Here is a 25,761-nt window from a genome sequence, read left to right on the forward strand (position 1 = left end):
AAGACGCAAGTAATCTTAATAGCCCATCAGAAATTAATAAGTTCAGATTTCCGCGAACGGCTACCTCCTATTCTGCTCGACGGTACTCCAATACCATATCAGAAAACAGTGAAGAACTTGGGTGTAACTTTGGATGAGCATCTCAACTGGGCGGAGAATACAGTCGCAGTGTGCCGAAAGACGTCTGCTTGTCTCTATGCTCTCAAAAAGTTTCGGAACATATTTCCACAGGACTTGAAACGCCAGCTCGTGCAAGCACTCGTTCTACCGAACCTCCACTATTGTGATGTGATTCAACAAGGCATGAGCAGTGAAAACAAAAGACGGCTAGAGCTAACCATGAATGCCTGTGTGCGTTACACCTGCAACATTCGCCGATACGATCATGTTAGTGCTTCATACTCCCAGCTAGGGTGGCTGCGGCCGGACAAATTGCGCGACTACCACACTCTATGTCTACTCCACCGACTCCTCGAGGCGCAAACACCCCAGTACCTTGCTTCAGAGATTAAAAACCTGTCATGTCATCACAATCGAAACACGAGGTCACTCTTATTTGGTATCCTAACTGTGCCCACTCACAAAACAAAAACTTTTGCAAACTCCTTCTCAGTTGCCGCTGTCCGCCTCTGGAACAAACTGCCCCTTACCTTGCGCAAAATTCAATCTCCTGCTGCTTTTAAGAAGAAGTTGAAGCATTTCCTACTATCATCCTCATAAAGTTCTCCACAAAATTAATGTACAAGGACAATCCCCTCATCTGTCAAATAGCAAAGCTAGCGTCTCCTATGTTGCTCCTGAGATGCCTTCCTCTTCATCTATCTCTATTAGCCACGCAATATTCTTTTCCTTTATATTTCCTTAATTATGTTTCATCATGTCTCTCTATTCTTCTCCTCCCTTCACCATGAGTCTCCCTCATATTCCCTGCTGCCAGCACTCCTATCTCAAATCTGTCTGTTCAATAATGTCTAATTATAACAGTACTTGTGATCTAAGATTATAAACTCTATATGTATGTATTTTTCCAGGTGTACCTTTCAAATTGTTTATTTCACTTTTTGTACTAGATGTAGTTTAACATGCCTACTAAAACATATGAATGTAAAATAAGTAGAATGCCTGGTTAGATGTAAGAGAGGGCCTGATGGCCCTAATCTTGTCAGGTTAAATAAATCAATAAATAAATAAATAAATAAATAAATTTCCTAGGAAGAGGTGGCGGTTGGATGACTTAGTGGAGGTAGCCCAATTAACCTATCTTCCCGCCATTTTTTTAGGTTAGTAGAGGTAGCCATTGTGAGTTGCATTGTGCTGATGGAATTTGAACTTCCCACTATTTTCTGGGGGAGGGGGGGTTAGGCTAGTATAGGTAGTCAAATGTGTAAGTAGCCTGTTCAGGTTTTCTTATTGGTAATGCCACTTAGCGCACTGTATGAAAATCACTGGCTGTGCTGTGTGCAGTCTGTGGCTAGTTTGCATTGTTGTCTGCTATTGTAGTGTTGAGCAGCTGGATGTTAACAGCGCATAGCGTTGCGCAGTTGGAGGTGAGCCGCCAGCAGTGGTGGACGTGGGGAAGTGAGATGGCGGATTTTTGAGAATGGATAATCTGGAGGTGTGTCCATCAGAAACAGTACATTTGTTACAATGGATGTCATGAACTACTATATATATTATGACTATTAAGGTAAATACATTGTTTGTTCTCTATCAAAATCTTTCTTTTGTTAACTGTGCCTATCAGTAGTTAGTGGCTTCAGCAGTTTGAATCTTTTATTTAGCTGGCAGTAGTGGCGCTCGCTGTATTGCAGTAGTTCGAGTAACGAAGATTTTTGTGAGGTAAGTGATTTGTGAAAGGTATAGGTTAATGTTAGTCAGGGCCATTCTTTTGTAGGGATATCTGAAAGTCAGATTGCGTTGCGCTAAAAATATTGTGTGTCAGCTTAAGCACACTCATGTATAATTTTTCTAAGGGGACGTTACAAATGGACTTATCTTCCCGCCAAAATTCAAACTTCCCTCCAAAATCCTCCATCTTGGATGATGTAATCAGATTATGTCATGGCCGCCATCTTGGATGACGTCATCGCCGCCATCTTGTATAACGGTACTTGGGGTGACGGCGGCCTAGTCCCCCTACTCTCACAGTACTGTAATTTGCATAGTATTATGTGTAGATGTAGATGCACCTCACATTTTCGTCGCCAGTGAACGACAGCTACTCTCATACAAGCGATTGTGTAGAGAACAATGTTAGCTGCTACCCGTAAGGTTCGGCGCTTGTTCCGCTGCTAAATGCTCTCTATAGTCTATGCAGGTAGATCTGCCAAAGTGTCCATGTGTCCAGCTTGTGCTGCATGTGGACAATTCAGTTTTATTTATGCACAGCAGGCAATGTAGACTCCAGTCCGCCTGCAATGACCTGTCGACATGAGCAGCAAAATGTAGGCTGATCTTCATTGCAGCGAAGAGCCAAACACTCGTCGTAGCAAGATGTCCAGTCCCCATCGACTTGGGGCAGTTACGTATCCTGCGAGGGGCTATGCTTTGGGGAAACGCGGGCAAGTACCTTGATGTCACTCCTGACGGGTGCCTGACGTAGTACCAACAAGTCCCAGAACAGAGGGAGAAAGCGAAGGTAGACTTTGTCATCACTGCCAGGTACTAAGTCCGACGTCCAGACACCCATAATACCTTGGTATATTTTGTTCAAGATGCTGCTGCGCCTAATTCTGGAATACACAGTTGTTGTCTGGGGAAACGCGGCCGATACACTCAGCAGTCGCCTACAGCTCTCAAAGCCACACGTCGTGATCAGACTAAAGAGTCAAATTGCGTGACTCATCCGGGTCACCCTTTACTCATGAGGCCCATAATTCCGCCTCATACGTAACAGGAGCTACACCGGCCGATATTCATCGCCGGATGGGGTCCGTATGTATGGGAGACTGTGCGTCCAACAAGTCAGTGAGAAAGTGGAACGCCTATTTTCGTGAAGGCCGCGAGTATTTGAGTGATGATCCGAGACCAACCCAAGCAAACAAGGTAATCACGGCCAAACACATCGGCAAGGTGAGCTACCTCGTGAGAAGTCATCGGCGTATCACAATACGAATGTAGGCAGTGATGGTGGGGCCATTGTGGGAAAAGTGTGGACAAATGTGCAGGACGGGTTGGGTTACCGGAAGATGTGCGTGCAGTGGGTTCCGAAGAAGCTTAGAGACCTTCAAAAGAATCTGGGTATGGGGCTAACACTGCAACACTTGTTCCAGTATCATGAACACCCTGCTTTCCTGGAGCGTCTCGTCACCGGTGACGAGAGCCAGTGCCATCACTGGAAGCCAGAGACATTTCAGGACAGCATGCAGTGGAATCATGCGTCGTCACCTCCCCCTAAAAAAATGCAAAGCTGTGCCCTCAGCAGGCAAGTTGATGCTCATCGTCTTTTCCGACTTCCGAGGTCCCTTCCATACAGATCGAATTCCTCGTGTACGAAAAAGACCCAATGACGCGTACTCTGAGACACTCCATAGCCTACAGAGTCCATCAAGAGCAAACGGCCTGGACTGCTCACGAAGGGAGTGCATCTGCTCCACGAAAACGGTCGTTCGCACGTTTCCAAGGTCACACAAAACATAATGGCCATGTGCAATTGGGAACAACTTCAGCACCCGCCACACAGTCCAGACGTTTCGCCCTATGACTTTAATGTGTTTGGTCCTCTAAAAAAAATCTCAGAAGGAAGAGCTTCAACTCGGATGGCGACCTGAAGGACACAGCGAAGGACTAGCTCCTGTCACAGTCACAGGAACTGTGGGAACAGGGAATCCTTCGGCTCATGAAACGGTGGGCTGTAGCGCTCAAGCCTTTGGTGATTACTTTTGAATAAAGACGTCAGTTTGCAACTGTACTTGGGCTCGTTCACTACCTATTTTTCACGTGGCTCCTCTGCAAAGGGGGTTGGTAGTGAACGGTTGCATTTGCGCCCCTACTATTGAGTCATATATTGGCTAGCTTTTGAACAGCGGTGAATTGAACTATACACGTTCAGACTGAAACTTATTTATTCAAAAGAAACACTTTAACTTTTTGGCCATGCATTTTTAAGTTCACAGATAAATCCGATCTGTACCCACACACTTTCACGTTGTTCCTTCACATACACTGGCGTCCATGCTTATACTCGCGGCATTTTGCCGCTCCCAACTTACCACCACAACGGACCAACGACAAAACACCCGATTTTCCCACTCATATCCACAGTCCTGAGTTACGTCACGTGACACTACATTAGTCAAAATAATCCCTGAACATGGCCACAATTCGTTAAAACATTTTTATAAGATTTAAATACTTAAATCTAAATACATTATATAATTCTACACATTTATCACCACACTTTTATAATTCGTTGCAATTAAAATAAAACCAAAACACTATGCAACGGAACTACAACGCCCATCAAAACACAAAACAAGTATTTTCCGGTCTATTTTGCCCAACACATTATCTCTGCTGCTGTGCTTTAAATTTAAATTAAGAACTACTTGAAGGAGCTCCATATTATCCCCTGTTACCTTACAAGTTATACCCATTGTGCTGTTCCGTACCTTTTATTTCGAACATTGAGCATATCAGTCAACATCCTCGTAGTTCGGTAGCTCCACAGAAAAATTAATCACAAATGATTGGCCTCAGCTGGATGTTGCGGACTCTCTTCCTCATTGAACTGAGGCTCGAGGTGGCGTTTCATGGTAGTAACATGATGTCTCCAGAGGGTGATCCGATATGTTTATAATCTTCTACTAGCAAAAAAAATGTTCAAATGTGTGTGAATTCCTAAGTGACCAAACTGTTGAGGTAATCGGTTCCTAGACTTACACACTACTTAAACTAACTTACGCTACGGACAACACACACACCCACGCCCGAGGGAGGACTCGGACCTCCGGCGGGAGGGGCCGCGTAATTCGCGACATGACGCCTATAACCGCGCGGCCTTCTATTAGCCACATTACATTCTCTACTGACCACTCACATTCAGTAACAATAGTGGTTCATGTGCAAAACAGAACATGAATGCCCCGTGTGCTGTGACTCCACAAGCAGGGAGCACGCGATCTTCCTTTGATGGTTCACTGAATGACGACAACCAATGGAACACGAGCGAGCATCTGCGAACGCTACCTCAATTTGGCTGAATGCTGTGTGATTGCACTCGCCTAGCGTTTACAACAGAGGTACCGCTCGTTCGCACGCGTTTGCATCGGAGTAAAGTAGACTTTTTCCTAGCTGCAGTAGTGTAGCTGGTGCGCACCTGGCGGTCCTCTATCTTGGCGAATACGAAGATGTGAGTGGCGCGCGCGGGCAGTAGCACCTTGCGCACCTCCTCCACGTCGCTGGCGCAGCGCGCGCGCGACACAAACACGATATGCACGCCCAGCTGGACCGCCACCTGCAGCGCGGCGCGGTCCACCTCCGACAGGCTGCCCTCCTCGCCCTCCACCTCCGCCACCGCCGCCATCGTCGCGTCGGGCAGCGAGATGTGCCGACCTGGGCCCAGCACGCCGCCCATTTCGACTCGGCACAGCACGTAGTTGTAGCCCACCTGCGCGCCCAATGCCCAGCTGATACAACAACTGTCATGAGAAACGATGAGGCGGTAGAAGTCATGACGTAGTGATATGCACGTTTACTGATGGCGGTAGTTGAGCGTGTTGTTGTTGTTGTTGTGGTCTTCAGTCCTGAGACTGGTTTGATGCAGCTCTCCATGCTACTCTATCCTGTGCAAGCTTCTTCATCTCCCAGTAACTACTGCAACCTACATCCTTCTGAATCTGCTTAGTGTATTCATCTCTTCGTCTCCCTCTACGATTTTTACCATCCACGCTGCCCTCCAATACTAAATTGGTGATCCCTTGATGCCTCAGAACATGTCCTACCAACCGATCCCTTCTTCTAGTCAAGCTGTGCCACAAATTTCTCTTCTCCCCAATCCTATTCAATACCTCCTCATTAGTTATGTGATCTACCCATCTAATCTTCAGCATTCTTCTGTAGCACCACATTTCAAAAACTTCTATTCTCTTCTTGACCAAACTATTTATCGTCCATGTTTCACTTCCATACATGGCTACACTCCATACAAATACTTTCAGAAACGACTTCCTGACACTTAAATCTATACTCGATGTTAACAAATTTCTCTTCTTCAGAAACGCTTTCCTTGCCATTGCCAGTCTACATTTTATATCCTCTCTACTCCGACCATCATCAGTTATTTTGCTCCCCAAATAGCAAAACTCCTTTACTACTTGAAGTTTCTCATTTCCTAATCTAATTCCCTCAGCACCACCTGACTAAATTCGATACATTCCATGATCCTCGTTTTGCTTTTGTTGATGTTTATCTTATATCCTCCTTTCAAGACACTATCCATTCCGTTCAACTGCTCTTCCAAGTCCATTGCTGTCTCTGACAGAATTACAATGTCAACGGCGAACCTTAAAGTTTTTATTTCTTCTCCATGGATTTTATTTCCTACTCCGAATTTTTCTTTTGTTTCCTTCACTGCTTGCTCAATATACAGATTGAATAACATCGGGGATAGGCTACAACCCTGTCTCACTCCCTTCCCAACCACTGCTTCCATTCCATACCCCTCGACTCTTATAACTGCCATCTGCTTTCTGTACAAATTGTAAATAGCCTTTCGCTCCGTGTATTTTACCCCTGCTACCTTCAGAATTTGAAAGAGAGTATTCCACTCAACATTGTCAAAAGCTTTCTCTAAGTCTACAAGTGCTAGAAACGTAGGTTTGCCTTTCCTTAATCTAGCTTCTAAGATAAGTCATAGGGTCAGTATTGCCTCACGTGTTCCCATATTTCTACGGAATCCAAACTGATCTTCCCCAAGATTGTCTTCTACTAGTTTTTCCATTCGTCTGTAAAGAATTCGCGTTAGTATTTTGCAGCCGTGACTTATTAAACTGATAGTTCGATAATTTTCACATCTGTCAACACCTGCTTTCTTTGGGATTGGAATTATTATATTCTTCTTGAAGTCTGAGGGTATTTCGCCTGTCTCATATATCTTGCTCACCAGATGGTAGAGTTTTGTCAGGACTGGCTCACCCAAGGCTGTCAGTAGTTCTAATGGAATGTTGTCTACTCCCGGGGCCTTGTTTCGACTCAGGTCTTTCAGTGCTCTGTCAATCTCTTCACGCAGTATCATATCTCCCATTTCATCTTTATCTACGTCCTCTTCCATTTCCATAATATTGTCCTCAAGTACATCGCCCTTGTATAGACCCTCTATATACTCCTTCGACCTTTCTGCTTTCCCTTCTTTACTTAGAACTGGGTTTCCATCTGAGCTCTTGATATTCATACAAGTGGCTCTCTCTTCTACAAAGGTCTGTTTAATTTTTCTGTAGGCAGTATATATCTTACCCCTCTTGAGAAAAGCCTCTACATCCTTACATTTGTCCTCTAGCCATCCCTGCTTAGCCATTTTGCACTCCCTGTCAATCTCATTTTTGAGACGTTTGTATTCCTTTTTGCCTGCTTCATTTACAACAGCGCACTGGCGGAGTTGTCATTTGCACTCAGCTGATTCATGTGAAAATGTTTCTGACATGATTTCGGCCGCACGATAGGAATTGACAGACTTTGAACACGGAATGGTAATTGGAGCTAGGCACATGGGACATTCCATTTCGAAAATCGTAAAGTCATCCAATATTCCGAGATCCACAGTGACAAGAGTGTGCAGAGAGTACCAAGTTTCACGCATTACCGCTCACCACAGACAACGCGGTGGCCGACGGCCTTCTCTATACGACCGGGAGCAGCTGCGTTTGCATAGAATTGCCAATGCTAACAGACAGCTACATTCCATGAAATAACCGCAGAAAAGAATGTAGGACGTACGACGAATGTTGCCGTCAGGACAGTGCGGCGACGTCTGGCGTTAATGGGCTGTGGCAGCAGGCGACCGACGTGAGCGCCTTTGCTAACAGCACGACATCGCCTGCAGCGCCTCTCCTGGGCTCGGGACCAGTACGTTGTCCTCGATGGTGAGTGTTCATCGGAGGTGAGGGTATCATCTGGAGTGCCCCAGGGAACTGTGGTAGGTCCGCTGTTGTTTTCTATCTACATAAATGATCTTTTGGATAGGGTGGATAGCAATGTGCGGCTGTTTGCTGATGAAGCAGTGGTGTACGGGAGGGTGTCGTCGTTGAGTGACTCTAGGAGGATACAAGATGACTTGTACAGGATTTGTGATTGGTGTAAAGAATGGCATCTAACTCTAAATATAGATAAATGTTAATTAATGCAGATGAATAGGAAAAATAATCCCGTAATGTTTGAATACTCCGTTAGTAGTGTAGCGCTTGACACAGTCACGTCGATTAAATATTTGGGCGTAACATTGCAGAGCGATATGAAGTGGGACAAGCATGTAATGGCAGTTGTGGGGAAGGCGGATAGTCGTCTTCGGTTCATTGGTAGAATTTTGGGAAAATGTGGTTCATGTGTAAAGGAGACCGCTTATAAAACACTAATACGACCTATTCTTGAGTACTGCTCGAGCGTTAGGGATCCCTATCAGGTCGGATTGAGGGAGGACATAGAAGCAATTCAGAGGCGGGCTGCTAGCTTTGTTACTGGTAGGTTTGATCATCACGCGAGTGTAACGGAAATGCTTCAGGAACTCGGGTGGGAGTCTCTAGAGGAAAGGAGGCGTTCTTTTCGTGAATCGCTACTGAGGAAATCTAGAGAACCAGCACTGGAGGCTGACTGCAGTACAATTTTAGTGCCGCCAACTTACATTTCGCGGAAAGACCACAAATATAAGATAAGAGAGATTAGGGCTCCTACAGAGGCATATAGGCACTCAATTTTCCCTCGTTCTGTTTGGGAGTGGAACAGGGAGAGAAGATGCTAGTTGTGGTACGAGGTACCCTCCGCCCCGCACCGTATGGTGGATTGCGGAGTATGTATGTAAATGTAGATATCATTTCGACCTTAGACGATTGGAAGACCGTGGCCTGGTCAGATGAGTCTCGATTTCAGTTGGTAATAGCTCACAATATGCAGACCCGACAGAGTGATGAAACCAAATTGTCAACAAGGCACTGTGCAAGCTGATGGTGGCTCCATAATGGAGTGGGCTGTGTTTACATGGAATGGACTGAGTTCTCTGGTTCAGTTGAACAGTTCAGTGACTGGAAATGGTTATGTTCGGCTACTTGGAGACCATTTGCCGCCGTTCATGGACTTCATGTTCCCAAACAATGACGGAATTTTTATGGATGCCAACGTGGCATGTCATTGAGCCACAGTCATTCGTGATTGTTTTGAAGGACATTCTGGACAATTTGAGCGAATGTTCTGTCCATCCAGATCGACCGACATGAACCTCATCTAACAGTTATGGGACGTAATCGAGACGTCAGTTCGACGCAAAATTCTGCACCAGCATCACCTTCACAACTACATACGACTATAGAGGCAGCATAGATCGATATTTCTGGGACTTCTAACGATTCGTTGAGTCCGTGCATACGTTATTAGGAAATACCCCATTACTTTTGTCCATCAATGTACAACAGCTACGCGCCACAAATATTTGCTGCAGCTCGGTGTGACCCATACCACCTACGAGGGTGGTTTGGTAACTCTCGTGAAAAAGGCAAGGGTAAATGTTTGTTTCTTAAACAACTCATCTCAGCTGTCGACATAGTCTCCTTTGAGGGATACACATTTTGTAGAGCGATCTTCCAGCTTTTCATCCCATCGGGAAGTAGGTTCTGTCAGACAGTGCAAAATAACTGTTTACTGCAACTATCAATTCCTCATTTGCCGCAAATTTCTTCCCAGCAAGCCAAAGTTTCAAGTTAGAGAACAGGAAGAAGTGACGAGCGGCTGAGCCCAGTGAATATGGTGGATGAGGAACCAATTCAAATCACAGTTCAAATCACAGTTCATGCCCTTTCGCCATTGTTATCGGTAATATGTGTGAGAGTGCGATACCCTGGTGAAAGAGTACTTTTTTGTATTCCAAAGCTTGGTCTTTTTCCAGCAAACGCAAGTTTCAAACGACCCAACAATTGAGCATAATGGGGTCCTGTTATGATTCTGCCTTTTCCCAAGTAATCTGTAATGATTATTCCTTGTGTATCCCAAAAGTAACAGTGCCCATCTCTTCCCAGCTGACAAAATGGTCTTTGTCTTCTTCGGAGCACTTTCACCAGCCTTTGTCCATTCTTTTGACTGCCGTTTTGTGTCTGGTGTGTAATGATGGATCCAGATTTCATCAACAGTCGCAAATCGGCGGAAAATTCTGCGAATTGCACCTAAACATCGCTAGACATTGTGTTGTAATGTTCTACCAGAAGCCCTTTTGGTCGAGTGTGAGCAATCGTGGCACCCAACTCGCACACAGGTTCTTCACAGCCAATTCTCCATGCAGGATTTTATGCTGTTGAAATGTCTACAGTCTTAATCTCACGAATTTTTATTCGGCGGTCTTGCATTGCCATATCATGGATTTTGTCAATAGTTTCCTTTATGGTGAACTCAGATGGACGGGTGGAGCATGTTTCGTCTTTCGTGCTTGTCTGACCACGTTTAAATTCATTAATCCAAAAGTAATTGGTCTTCAATGCCACGATGGTGCAGAATGTGCGTGAACTTCATCCAATTCTGTTTCGATTTGTGTGACAGTCTAACCCGGCAAATGAGTATGTTTAACAACAGCACGACACTCGGTTTTCTCCATTTTCAGTCGCAGTCGACACACTGACCAATTCTGATGGCTGTCAACAATGAACTGTACGTTGTACATTGTTGAAATTCTTCATATGATCCTTGGAATAATCAAGCTTACAATCATGAAGGCGCAACAAAAATGTTCCATTCTTTCATTCAAACTTATTATAACACTCTCGTAAATACAATGGCGGACATTAACACCACGAACAATAGAAAATAACGATTTTTTGTTTGTAGCTGATTCAGCGCTGTACAGGGTGAGAAACTTAGTACACAGGATTGTCACGTCGAGCAGCAGCAATAGCGCTAACCCAGCTGGGCAGTCAGTCGAAGTGAGGCTTAACTGACAGATACTGATTCGCCATTCCGTGTGGCTTCAACTCTATGCCAGAGTTTGTCAATCGTTGTGGCGGGTGCTTGGGGCTATGTGATGATGAATACAATCTGACGGTCGATTCCTCCACACATGGATATGCCCATCGTGATGCTGTGATCGATCGCACTTTCAACTGCTACTCAAACCCTTGCAACACTACCCACAGGAATCTAAGTAAAGCAAAGGCAGTTGTTCAAAGCACGATCCGTAACTGCACTGTGGTAGAGTCTCGGCTGTTCGATGCACGGAACCGGAACTAATTCGTACTATTGAAAACTCGGACTATCGAAATTTATGTGGAAAAAAAGGAATAAAACATTCATGGAAGGAATAGAGGTGTCAAAATATGAACGTTATTAAAACGAAGTGTTTACATAGGCATTTACATGGGCAGAAAAAGGTAAGTCTGGTAACAATTTACTTCGTGGAATAACAGTGAAGAGTGTCTTATTTGCTGAAGCTGTAACGTTTCTGCGCGGCAATATCACGCCATCGTCTGAAGGGCGAGGTGTCGGTGGCTCGCTTCAGGCTGTTGTTCCGAGCAGTGCATGGCGACCTTAAGTGCAGCGTAGTCACCTGTGTAACTCATTGTCATTACAGTCTCGGCCCATCATCCTCATCACTCTCACGCAGTGTAAATTATGGAAGAGTCTGTAACTTCCAACTGTTCGTCTACATTTAACCACTCAGTTATTTCCACATTTTCTGCCTATTCACAGTCAGGCAATCTTCTGATTAAATCACACAAAAGAGTGGTCGTCCTCATCGTCAAAATTCTCAGTTTCAGTGTTAGGCCTACTTTCCCGTAGAATTTTTCTCGATGACTTAGAAATTGTATCTGACTTATCTCGCTCCAAGACTCATTGATCCAGTACACAAGTCCTTCACAGACACTTTCTTTAAAACTGCCACAGCGCTTTCATTGTCTTACAAATGCAAGATTGTTTGTAGTAACTGCCGAGGATACGTTTTCTGCGGGCATTCCAGAACGCCCTCTTCCGTTGGCTGAATCAAGCTGGTATCATTTGGTGGGAGAAACAAGGTACAGATCCGTTTGCACTGCAGTCTTCTACACTTGGATGTGAGGACGCATTATCCAAAGTCAAAATAGCTTCGCGTGGCAATCCCGTATCTTTTAAAAACTTTTTGCATTCCGGTACACATGAATTCAGAAAGCAGTTCTTAAAGATTTCCTGATTCCTACTGGCACTGTTTGATGTTTGTAGACTGGAAGATCTGACTTGGTTACATTCTTCAGCTCACTTGGCTTGACAGACTTATCAGCCACAACCAGTTTTAGTTTGTGGTTTCCGATTGCATTTGAAGCTGCCATAACTGTGACACTTTTTTTTCTTTTTTTGTGCCCGGGAGGACTTTTACCTTCATGAAAAAGCAAGTGCTTTTGCAGGCAACATTTTAAATTTTTTTCATTAGATAAATTTTCTTCAGTTATGATTTTTAAAGAAAATTACATTAAATTCCGAAATGTCCTCAGAGTCAACAGAGATTTTTTCTCCCCTTCTACCTAGTTGACAAAGTCAGTACCTCCTCTTCCACTTGTCGAGCCAGCCCACATTAGCGGCGAAACTTGACATTTCCTTCCCGTATCTGGCTTCTAAAAATCTGTCTCTAAAAAGCAAGGCATTCCCCTACAAGATTGGGATAGAAATTGGTGATCCCTTCTGTCTTTGTTGCGTAAATCACGAAAACAACGCTTCACTTGTTTTTTCAGACTTCGGCTTCCTTATAGTTTTCCGATTAAGAGATTCTTCAGAGGATTTCTGTGAGGAAAACTGTTCCATTTTAAGTGGATTTCTTCGCTAATCACCAACAGTAACTTCGCCGACACCGTATTCGAGAGCAAGTTTATTTATTGTTTCTCCTATCTCAAGTCGTTTCAGTACTTCTAACAACATCCAAAGGCACAAATTTCCTTTCTTCATCGCAGCACTCATTTTTAGTATGTGTACAAACAAAAACAGTTAACAAAGAAAACGAAACACAACATTGTACTGTACCGACAATGACAAACACAAGTTTCAGTAAAAGGATTGCTTGTGTAAACAATTCAAAACTGGGAGAAGAGTGTTATCGACAGAGACAGAACTAAAGTCCAAGAATGATAGGAGAAACTTCTCAGTTCTCAGCTTGCTACACGCTGGACGCTGTGCCTACTGGTCTCCTCCCAGTGTTCTACAAACTCTTATTGAAATTTTGGGTTGAGGATACTGTGTCTAGGGACTGATGACCTTAGCAGTTAAGTCCCATAAGATGTCACACACACACATTTTTTTGTAATACTGTGCCGCACGATACGTGCGATGCCTACATGGTCACTCTACCTATACAAAACTAAAGGTGATCGTGATGAATGAAATTGCTAACGCGGATTCCACTGCTGAGTGTCGGCGGAAAAGTGTTTGCCCGTGCGATGCTGGGCAGACTGGAGAAGTTTGTCGAGCCTGTGTGCGCGAAGTCACAACGTGGATTTGAGCCCAGCGATCTACGACTGATACGATCTTCACACTCCGACAAATTCAGGAAAAATGCCGCGAGGAGAAGATCCCACTGTTCATTGCTTTTATCGACCTAAATAACGCATCTGACAGAGTCGGCAGGGAGGAACTATGTATTTTACTACTGAAGCTATCGTGTCCTCCAAAACTCTAGGAAATGATCAGGGCTTACCACGACATTATGAAGGATGCTGGGATATTTGGAAGAAGAACATCAGATCATTTTCTTGTACAAACAGGAATCGATCGAGGCTATGTACTAGTCCCCACCTGGTTCGGTCCACTCTTCTCGTTACTTCTCAAAGCTGCTTTCGGTGAAACAAACCTGGAAGTCCTTCTAAATACGATGGCTGATGGGAAACTTCACAATATCTCGTTACTCAGATCCAAGCGCTAACATTAGGACTTACTTGTATGTAACCTTTCATTCGCTCAGAAGATTATCTTCAAAGGCTTATGGTCGAATTTTCTGTTGCGCGCAAGCTCTTCACCATATCTGTGAATTTAAATAAGGCTATGATTATGGCTCCAGGATAAACAGATATGCCAGCCATAAGATTAGCTGGCTCTTTGTTGAATGTAGTTGACAAATTCTGTTACCTCAGTTCCTTAGCGTCGAAGGTCTTTCTCTAGACGACGAAGTAAATGCAAGAATTGTTAAACCGGCGAACACTTTAGGAAAGCTCCGCATAAGAGTGCGAGACAACAAACACGCTGTGGTGACCATAGAAATTCTCGGCTACCAACCATCTGTACTAAGCGTCCTCTTGTATGATGCTGAGACTTGGGCGTCATACGCCAAAGAACAACGTAAGCTCGACACCTTTCATCTAATATCCGAGGCATAACAAGTGACAAATGAGATGTTCCTGAATGCTGCGAAGCTACCGAGTATCACCGCCACTTTTAAGGAACGTCACCTGCGGTGGCTAGGGCATTTTCATCCTAATGGACCACTCCCGTCTTACCCGACGCACACCACTCAGCAAGATAGCACATGCCAAGAGACGCTTGAAAGACTTGCTTTGTGTTTTAAAGATTGTGTCAAGCGTTATACGAATGAATTTAATATTGACTGGTACAAATGGGAGGAACTCGTCGAAGACCGGAGCAGATGGAAGAAACTCCTCAAGGATGGCAGCAAGTTATGCGATGGCGCCTGGCTCAACAACTTCAGCTGTGAAACGAGCTAGTAGACAAGCACCTCCGAAGAACCCCTTTCTTGGTGCGGTATACATTTACCACCTGTGAACGTCAAGTGGACTCCAGCGTTGGACTCTTGAGTCACCAAAGAAAGTACTCGTATGATGCTACTTGAATCTTCCGTAACGATGTACAGGCAATTGATGATGATGGTGTGTGTACCATCAGGAGTCGTCTGGAAAGACGACCTGGCGACACTCCTGTGCCAGTGTTGTCGTTGAGGGACCTCAGTTTCTCGTAAAGGAAAGTAACAATAGTCGCCGTGGTGCTACAGGCGTCGTCGCACTGTCTGTATGGACATTGGTCTTGCTACAAACAAGCCAGAGGTTGAAAAGATATATGGAAATACCAAAACTACAAAACTACAACGCATTACCCTGCCCACTACGATATAGCAAACCTCTTACCATTCAAAACACCGTCCATTCGTCTCGCAGCTGATGAATACAGGTCCTGGGTGGTTCTCAAAATCCTGCAAAATAGTGCCAGTTCAGGTGAAGAAGATGGAGTTGGATAGCGATCGCACACCTTCCTCTCCGAAGTAGACTACAATGGCTCAATAATATTGAGATCGTTTGATTGTGGTTGCCAGGGGAGATGCGAAACTTTAGCCTCGTGCTCACAAAACCAATCCTGAACGATGCGAGTTGTCTGAACAGGATTACTGTCTTCTAGGAAAACGACATTATCATTGGAAAACAAACTCTGTACAATGAGACAGACCTGATCAGCGAAAATGGTCACATAATATTTGCCAGTAATGTACCTTCCAGAGTAGCTGTGGGGCCAACGGAATACTATGATACGGTTTGTCGAAATCGACACCGAATCCCTCCCATGTTCCGCTCGTTGGACGTAAACTCGGCCAAGTTGGAAGCAGTGTGAAACGAGACTCATCCGTCCAAATGACTTTCTTCCATTGCTCAAAAGTCCAGGTTTAATGCCTTCAGCACAAAGCTTTCCCGTCACAGCCTTTTGCATCACTGACGAGTAGTTCTGAATTTCCAGCTCGCCCTGCAATTGCCTGGCTATGGAGCTCCCTTCGTGTTGTTTTGGTGCTGACAGTGTCCGGAAGTGCGATATGCAGTATTGCGGTGAGTTTTTTAGCTGTAGTTCTCTTATTTTTCGTCGCAATCCTCTTCAATGACCATCTGTCACGATCACTCAACAAACACTTCCATCCCGTTGTGACATAGCGAATGTCGTTTTCCTACTTTAATTGTATGTGGTATAAATCGTCAATATGGTGCCTCTTGAAACGCCAGACACTTCGACTAAGTTAGCAGGGAAACATACACCAAACGAGGACCATGTTTGATTTCAGTTAGCTTCGACACAATGCACCCACAACTAAAGAGACCACTGTTGTGACCACTATTGACACTGGCGACGCATTGAGGACACCGCACATGTGTTGTTTATGGTCAAATACAACAGCGCAACCAGAACACTTGGCTAGAATCTCCATTTATTTTCAAGCATGCATTTGTGGCCCTTTTCCCCAATTTTTGTCCATCCCCTGCACGTGGCGTGGCTGTAAGATGCTAGATGGCCAAGCGAATAATGTGTGTGTCCTCTCAGGCGCTAGATACGTAGGGTCACTGAGCTCCTGCACGGTTTAGACTGTGGTCCTCTTGAACCCATCGGTTCCATATATGCATGACGCTGTTAGGACCACAACCAATGAGAGCAACAATATCGCGGGACGATAATCCTCTGTCTCGTTTAGCCACGATTCTGCTGCTATTGCACTTCTACAAGTGCTGGTAGACGTTACTCCTTCTTACACGGGGTATAACACGATGTTCTCACAAACAATAAAATTCAGATACGATCTCTGAATGAGAAACTCCCTGCACAATCCATTATACCTAGAATGTTGACAGCGTTACTCCTACTTAGTTTTTGCGATTGTACTGAAATACCAATAACTTGATATCCAAGCCTGTAGTACATATAATGCCAATTTGAAGTTCATTGGATGCTGCCTTTATGGTGTTGCAATTCTAATGGCTAACAGTGTAGTATGGTAATCCAGAAGTAGGTTTTCCTCAGACCATAAACAGAAAGAAAACGCAACTGCTAGGGAACCTTTCTCCAAAAACAAGTAATTGTCTGTTCCACGCCTGATGGTGTCCTAGCATCACGTTACTCCTCGTGTGAAACACTGTAGAGGTCCTTGATCATATTAGAACTGATCGCTTACCCGTCCCCAACATAACACCTCACACCGACAAGCCCGTTCCCAAACGGTTCACCGAGCGAGGTGGCGCAGTGGTTAGCACACTGGACTCGCATTCGGGAGGACGACGGTTCAATCCCGTCTCCAGCCATCCTGATTTAGGTTTTCCGTGATTTCCCTAAATCGCTTCAGGCAAATGCCGGGATGGTTCCTTTGAAAGGGCACGGCCGATTTCCTTCCCAATCCTTCCCTAACCCGAGCATGAGCTCCGTCTCTAATGACCTCGTTGTCGACGGGACTTTAAACACTAACCACCACCACCACCACCCAAACGGTTCAAATGGCTCTGAGCACTATGGGACTTAACATCTGAGGTCATCAGTCCCCTAGAACTTAGAACTACTTAAACCTAACTTACCTAAGGACATCACAAACATCCATGCCCGAGGCAGGATTCGAACCTGCGACCGTAGCGGTCGCGCGGTTCCAGACTGAAGCGCCTAGAACCGCTCGGTCACAACGGCCGGCAAGCCCGTTCCCAACACAAGTCCAACACTACTCCCACACCAGCTAAAGTCCCTAACGGTAATACACAGGGTGTACCCAAACTATTCGTTCTAAATTAATACAGGCGGTAGCGAACATCAAAAAAATATATTTCTATGGGAAACATTTGGTCTCTGACGTCAGCTTGTAATGTTAGGCAACATTTTGTTAGTGGTGCTGACGTTAACTGATGTGCTGGTGTCGCTGCCTGGGTATGGGTACTGACACTCAGAAGTGCTCTGCGTACGGATGTTTGGCTCTGAGGTCTGTTTGGGAAAACACAGATTCTTTTGCACCATCGCCGCCCTACAACAACAACGGTGACTTCCTTGTGAACACACCGAATCAGTTTCGATCGTTGCCGCTTTGTGACAACAGTGAACATGGAGCGGTTTACGTGTGCTGAAATGCCTAATATGCATCTGGTATAAGGGTCTGTGAATGGGAGTATCGACAGCACTTTCCCAGCCAAAGGGTTCCACAACACCAAATGATCAGATGTCTACATCACCTGCTACGTGCGGCAGGCACTGTCCGTGGAAGTATGCATGATACAGGTCGGAATCGAACAGTGTGAACTGCCGAATCGGAAGACGCGATTTTGGGACATGTTGAAGATACTCCATCTACAATTACAGGATGTATTGCACAGATCTTTGGCGTCGGACATAGTTTTGTGAGAGATGTGTTACATGACCAGCAGCTTCATCTTTTCCATCTTCAGCGAGTGGTAGCGTTAGCACCTTAAGAATTTCGGCCGAAATTGTACATACGTCAAATAAAGAAAATGTCAGCTGAAGGTGTCACAAAATCACTAGAAAAACAAACAGACGAAGTCCAGTTATAATGGACCAAGAATTTATGAAATTGTGGCAACAAGAACTGCCATTTCAAATGCAACACCAAGCACAGTGAAAACAACAAGAACAACAGCTGCAACTTCAGCTGCAACAACAGGCACAAGCCGGCCGGTGTGGCCATGCGGTTCTAGGCGCTTCAGTCTGGAACCGCTTGACCGCTACGGTCGCAGGTTAGAATCCTGCCTCGGGCATGGATGTGTGTAATGTCCTTAGGTTAGTTAGGTTTCAGTAGTTCTAAGTTCTAGGGGACTGATGACCACAGATGTTAAGTCCCATAGTGTTCAGAGCCATCTGAACCATCATCCAACAGGCACAACAATAACAATAATAAAGGCAGCAAGCGTAAATTATAGAACTACAGCAACCCAGCAAGCCAATACAGTATCCACCACCACCGTTCTCACCATTTCATTACGATGAATACAGGGACTCACACTACAGATGTCTGCAGCTCCACTTCCAGGTGAGTAGCATAACCATCTGCTAATCCCCAAGTAATGTATCTTCTACAAGAGTTCGTCCTCTAAGTAAGCCTCTGTATACAGAACTGTCAGAAATCCATATTTTGGTCTCCAAGCAGTACGAGCAGAAAATCCTTGTCGTAGGAGGTAGGCTCGTATTTTTTCACTGTCGCATGAAGTAACATCAGCCGAATGCTACACGGACAGCTGATCTCAAAGGACTGACCCGAAAGCGACGATTTTTTGTACAAATAAAACTTATAAACAATCCTACGCCGAGTCGCTAGTGCATAATGTAATAGTTATGTGGGCACATGAGAAAGAAGATTGTGCATAGGCTCTGAAATTGAGAAATTCTGCTTTCGAAGAAATGTTATCAATGTGTCACATGTTATATGTCAGACGCAGTACAGCAACATTTTGATGAAAGCGCACCTTTCGTAAGACGGCATTCACTTTCGCGCCAGAGTAAGTTCATCGGAACTCATCAAGTTCATCTTCGTCAATGGTCTCCGAGATTCAAACCTCGACGTCCATTTGAGGACAAAGTACTAGCAACAAATGAGGAGCAGCATTTATTCGAGTCACACTCCTCACGCAATTCCTCCACCGTCCATCCTAGCTATAACAACAGCAGGATGCGTTATCAAGGCTGCCATGATTGTTTTTCTGAACATATGTGTGCTCAGTGCCTGCATAACGAATCGCGCTGTGTGCAGTGATATAAACAAGGGCATGTGGCGTAAGTTTGCAAAGGCCACACCGCATTTCACCAACAACAACGTCTCAGTGTAAACACGTTATAGCCACAGCTGCACACTTTCACAACACAACTGCAAAAATTTTCTCTTTTGAACATAAGTTCCCCGTCATTTCAGCCGATATCACATCACATCCTACAGCAAGCTCTTCACAGTTTTGTGAGGTGAATACACGGTAACGAATTTGTACAACAAAGTCAACCGTTCGATAACTTTGTTAGTTGCGCCATCACTTGAGGCAAATAATGTTTTCAGGATTGTCGCTCTTTTATCTTTTAGTTTTAAAATAGTAGATGACATCAGATTGGATCAGCAGTAGTATTACTGAGTTAGCTTTTTCACTATGTAGCGAATTTTCAGATCTATTTTCAACTGGCTTAGGATGTACAAATGTAGCTCACATTCAGTTAAAATCTGCGCAGTACTTCCGTATTTTAGAGCTAGACCAGTGCAAGTATCATTTCGATATGACCTCGAGATGGAATTAGATAGGCCGATGTAACAAGATGTCGACACACCCAACACACCAAGTCAATGGGCAACACTAATGGTAGTTTTACGCAAACGAAATGTTTCCCTCCGTGTTTGTGGTGATTTTAAAGCACCCATAAATGCACAATCAGTTTTAATGTCTGTCCCATCCGAATGCCAGAAGAGCTCATGTCGAACTATCATGTGACCAATAGTTCACAAAACTGATTTATTCAAAGCATATTTGCAACTGCCGCTAGAGGAACAATCAAGCCAGATCATGGTTATTAAAATCCCATTTAGATTGTACAGATATAGCAGATCGCCATTTCGAATTACTAGTGCATCAGTCATTTTCCAACGTTTTTTGGAGCAGCTAATTCAAAAGATTCCGAAGACAATAGACTACGTGGACGATGTATCTATAACGGGCGCTACAAGAGAACAACATTTTGCAGACTTATGTCTAGTGACCCAGAAAATAGAACAAAATGGACTAAAGTACAATGTACTAACGTGCGTATTCTTTCAAGAGGAAGTGGAGTATCGAGGCCACAATCTGAGTTGTAAAGGACAGAACCTACTCAGTAACACGTGGAAAACATAGAGACCCAGAAAATAGAACAAAATGGACTAAAGTACAATGTACTAACGTGCGTATTCTTTCAAGAGGAAGTGGAGTATCGAGGCCACAATCTGAGTTGTAAAGGACAGAACCTACTCAGTAACACGTGGAAAACATAGAGAAAGTTAGTTGCCTGCCATCTTCAAAGACCTTAAGCTATTTCTTGGCAAAATCAATTCCTATGGCAAACTCATACCAATTTCCCCCCAGCTCGCCAGATGTCTTAATAATTTTCGTAAGAAAGTCACAAAAAACGATTGTCCACAGGGGTCTCAGGAGGCTTTACAAGAGTTTCAAAGTTCTGCTGTGCGTGTGAACTGACTAGACGAGCAGATGCGATGCTTGTTATGAAACAAATCTTTGATCATGCAACACAAGAGAGTGTAACTCTCGTCATTTCTCTGAATTTCTAATACAGCTGGTCACTGAGCTTGGCCATTGTGCACAACGAAAGCACCATCGCAGTGAGTAAAATAACTTGGGTGTACAACAGGTTATATTTGTTATTTATGGTTCTCCTAACCATGGAAAAGTTATAGGACAGTGAGGGATCTTGAAATCTAAGTCAAGACTGAGATTAACAGATATTTGTTCTCGCTCTTAAAGACTGGCAAAATTCACATGAAACTAGCAGAGAGAAAAGTTTCATATCAAATGAAACTATAAATTGACGCTAAGATTGTGGGGAGGTATGTGGAGGACTGTATGGAGAAAACGCAACGGGCCTCCTCATCTGTTGACAGTCAAGAATATCGCGTATTTCGTGAAAAACAGTGGAATGCAGCACTCTTGGTGTACAAAATGCACATCAATAAACACGAGACGGGTACCGGAGAGAAGCAGCGTTGATCGAGCTCCTTGTACCAAACGCGGTGGCAGGACGACGCAAATCGATGGGGTAACCAAAATTTGGAAAGAAAGAAACATCTTTCTCACGCTTGACAGGTGGTGCCGTAGCATCTTGGCCTCTGATGTATGTGCAGAAAAGGCAAAAATGTCAAACTCAGCTATTCTTTAGGGATACCAATGATAGCACGGCACTCCCTGCACTCAGAGAAAGCAGGTGCGAGCTCTTTCTACAAAAGCGTGAAATAGGCAGTTTCACTTCCGCGAAAACTGATGGTCTCCCTGGGGATACGTGCCTCTCTTAATGACGTTCACAGGCTGCCTTTTGCTGACAACAGGACCCTGAGACCATACTCGGGGTCCACCTTTCCAGCAAGAGAAATGCAACGCTTGTCTCCCAAGCACACAGGTCCATGACTCACAATATAATAACCACGAAACTGTAGCAGAAAATGAAACAACTTTGCTTACCAATACGTGGCAGTAATGTCACAAGATAAAGCAATAGCTAAAGTCTAGTCCTTGTCTGGCAACTTACACTATATAATCAAAAGTGTCCGGACACCTGACTGGAAATGACAAGTTCGTGGCGCCCTTCATCGGTAATGCTGGAATTCAATATGGTGTTGACCCACCCTTAGCTTTGATGACAGCTTCCATTCTAGCAGGCATACGTTCAGTCAGGTGCTGGAAGGTTTCTTGAGCAATGGCAGCCCATTCTTCACGGAGTGCTACAATGAAGAGAGGTATCAATGTCGGCCGGTGAGGTCTGGCACGAAGTCAGCGTTCCAACAGGACATCCCAAAGGATGTTGTCGTGTAACCACTCCGCCACAGCCCGTGCATTATGAACAGGTGATCGATCGTGTTGAAAGATGCAATCGCCATCCCCAAATTGCTCTTCAACAGTGGAAAGCAAGAATGTGCTTAAAACATCAATGCAGGACTGTACTGTGATAGTGCCAAGCAAAACAATAAGTGGTGCAAGCCCCCTGCATGAGAAACACGACCACACCATAACACCACCGCCTCCGAATTTTACTGTTGGCACTACATACGCTGGCAGATGAAGTTCTCCGGACATTCGCCATACCCACACCCTGCCATCGGATCACCACGTTGTGTACCGTGATTCGTCACTCCACACAGCGTTTTTACGCTGTTCAATCGTCCAATGTTTACGCTCTTTACACCAAGCGAGGCGTCGTTTGCCATTTACTGGCGTGATGTGTGGCTTATGAGCATCCACTCGACCATAAAATCCAAGTTTTCTCACAGCCCGCTTAACTGTCATAGCACTTGCAGTAGATCCTGATGCAGTTTGGAATTCCTGTGTGATGGTCTGGATAGATGTCTGCCTATTACACATTACTACCCTCTTCAACTGTCTGCGGTCTCTGTCAGTCAACAGACGAGGTCGGCCTGTATGCTTTTGTGCTGTACGTGTCCCTTCACGTTTCCACTTCAGTATCACATCGGAAACAGTGGACCTAGGGATGTTTAGGAGTGTGGAAATCTCACGTACAGACGTATGACACAAATGACACCCAAGCACCTGACCACGTTCGAAGTTCGTGAGTTCCGCTGAGCGCCCCGTTCTGCTCTCTCACGATGTCTAATGACTGCTCAGGCCGCTAATATGGACTACCTGGCAGTAGAAGGCAGCGCAATGCACCTAATATGAAGAACTTATGTTTATTGTGGGGGGGGGGGGGTGCATCTCCAGATTTTTAAATCACATAGTGTATGGCCCTCTACAAGTCTTATCCTGGCCCCTGGTCTCCGATGCCTCTCAAAATTACATCGGGCCGTCGTTTTCCACACAAAGACGCTGATGGGAACGAACGATGAATCGCTTATGTGTCCAAAATGTTACCTTCATCCCAAATAAGATATTCGCAAATCAAAAAAGATGCTCTTCCGATCATACTTGGCATTCATAAATTCCGTATACCGCTTGATTCAAAGATATAAACACGTTGCGCATGTCACTGGAAAGATAGGAAGATTCAGTGTTTTGACACAGTTGTGTTGTTGTTGTTTTTGGCAACATGGTGACAACACGACAAGGGACATCATTTTGTGTTGGAATTTGCGCGAAGTCAGTCCATTGCTCAAGTGCAACGTGCATTCCGCCGTCGATTCAGCAAGAAAGCGTCTCCGCACAAGCGGATTTATGACTGGCATCAAAATTCATGAAAGCTGGTTGCATGTGCCTAGGGAGGAGCACTGGTCGGCCACACACACTGACGACACTGTCGAGCGTACCCGAGATGCGTTCACACGGAGGCCTCGGAAATCCACAAGATGGGCAGGCTAGGAGCTTCAACTTCCACAGCAAAGCTGTGGCGAGTTCTGAAACGACACCTCCATGTGAAGCCTTAATCTTGCAGTAACTACAGAAACTCCGTCGCGGCGACCGTAACAGAAGGTACGAATTTTGCGTTTCGGTTCTCCAGGATAGTGCAGAGAACACTTTTTTCAAACGACTCATCTTTTCGGACGATGATGTTCAATTTGCGGGATGCTCAACTGCACGGTCATCAGTGCCTGTACAAAGTCTTAATTTTTACACAATCCAATTTTGTTACACAGCCCAATCTAGCCACTGTCAAGAATGATGACTATGAGGATGAAATAATGAGGAAACACAAACACCCAGTCTCCGGGCAGAGATAATCTTCAACCCAGCCGGGAATCGAACCCGGGACCCCGTGACCCAGAGGCAGCAACGCTAGCCAGCCATCTCTTTTCAGACGAACCGACGTTTCGTCTATGAGGTAAAGTAAACCGGAGGATCAAGAATGTTCAAAATGGTTCAAATGGCTCTGAGCACTATGGGACTTAACTGATGAGGTCATCAGTCCCCTAGAACTTAGAACTACTTAAACCTAACTAACCTAAGGACATCACACACATCCATGCCCGAGGCAGGATTAGAACCTGTGACCGTAGCGGTCGCGCTGTTCCAGACTGTAGCGCCTAGAACCGCTCGGCCACTCCGGCCGGCAAACTGAATGTGTTGCGCGTCGTTTCTGTTCACAAAGTTTACGGACCTTTCTTTTTTGGGGAGGAAATTGTGACAGAAACGTCATACCAGAACATGCTGAAAAACTGGCTGTTCCCTCAACTTCACGAATATTCCAATGATTTCATTTTTATGCATGACGGCGCCCCCCTCACTTTCACCTTGAGGTGCGGCGTTATCTTCACAACACCATCCCACGACGTTGGATTGGTAAACTTGAACAACAAGATCTTGTTCATTGCTTTTGGCCTCCCAGACTTCACAATTTGCGATTTTTTTCTGTGGGGGAACAAAAAATACATAGTCTTTGTCCCACTTATAGCAGCTACTCTTGAAGAGCTGAGAAATCAAATTGTTGAACCTGTTGATTCGTGTGTGGGATGAAATGGACTATCGTTTCGATCTTTCTCGAGGAACGCACGGTGCTAATGCTGAGTATATGGTACAACGTCTGTGTGAACATAAAGCTTTGAACCTTTCTCTATTCAGTGACATGCGCAATGTGTTTCCGTGTTTCACAGTTTGTCTGTTATAAATAGTTGAAATCTTTTCTTTCTTTTTGAATCGCCCTGTATTTCTTTACAGCAAATGAGGTCATCTCATTACTGACCATGAACCATTGATTTCTGTGTTTAGCCCTAAACGGCCCAACACCTGCAAACCTGACCTTCTTTCCTATGAAATTATACTTAGACAATTCATTATCAGCAGACAGCACAAAACGTTAATGCCGATTCCCTATCCAGACTACCTATGGGACCTGGTGCGGACTGGTTTTGTGAACTGTCAAGTAATAATTTTGCATCTGTGTAATAGAGAGTGCCCGTTGCGCGTTATCAGACTACATAAATAATCATGCAAGACAAAAAAATTAATACCAAAAGAAATGGACCAAAAGTGCATCAAAAATTAAGGGAAGATTAGTATTTAGGATTCCGACAACGACGTGGTCATCAGTGACAGATGACTAGCCCAGATTAGGGTGAAATGAGGAAAAAAAATCGGCCGCGATATTTCAAAAGATCCGTCCTGGCATTTGCCTCAAACGAATAGGGAAAAATCATGGAAAATCTAAATCGGATGTTAAGACAGGGATTTCAACCGTCGT

The 25,761-nt window shown here is 44.7% G+C and overlaps 1 protein-coding gene across 1 annotated transcript in view; it reads right to left on the bottom strand.

The window, feature by feature from the left end:
* Window positions 1–25,761, bottom strand: part of LOC126235223 (pyruvate kinase PKM-like) — a 137,097-nt gene that overhangs the window by 81,597 nt on the left and 29,739 nt on the right. The window contains exon 4 of the mRNA XM_049943954.1: window positions 5,318–5,608. Within this exon, the coding sequence (XP_049799911.1) occupies window positions 5,318–5,608 (291 nt within the window). The remainder of the gene's footprint in view (window positions 1–5,317; window positions 5,609–25,761) is intronic.

This window comes from Schistocerca nitens, chromosome 2, assembly GCF_023898315.1.
Source record: "Schistocerca nitens isolate TAMUIC-IGC-003100 chromosome 2, iqSchNite1.1, whole genome shotgun sequence".
Taxonomy (NCBI): Eukaryota; Metazoa; Arthropoda; class Insecta; order Orthoptera; family Acrididae; genus Schistocerca; species Schistocerca nitens.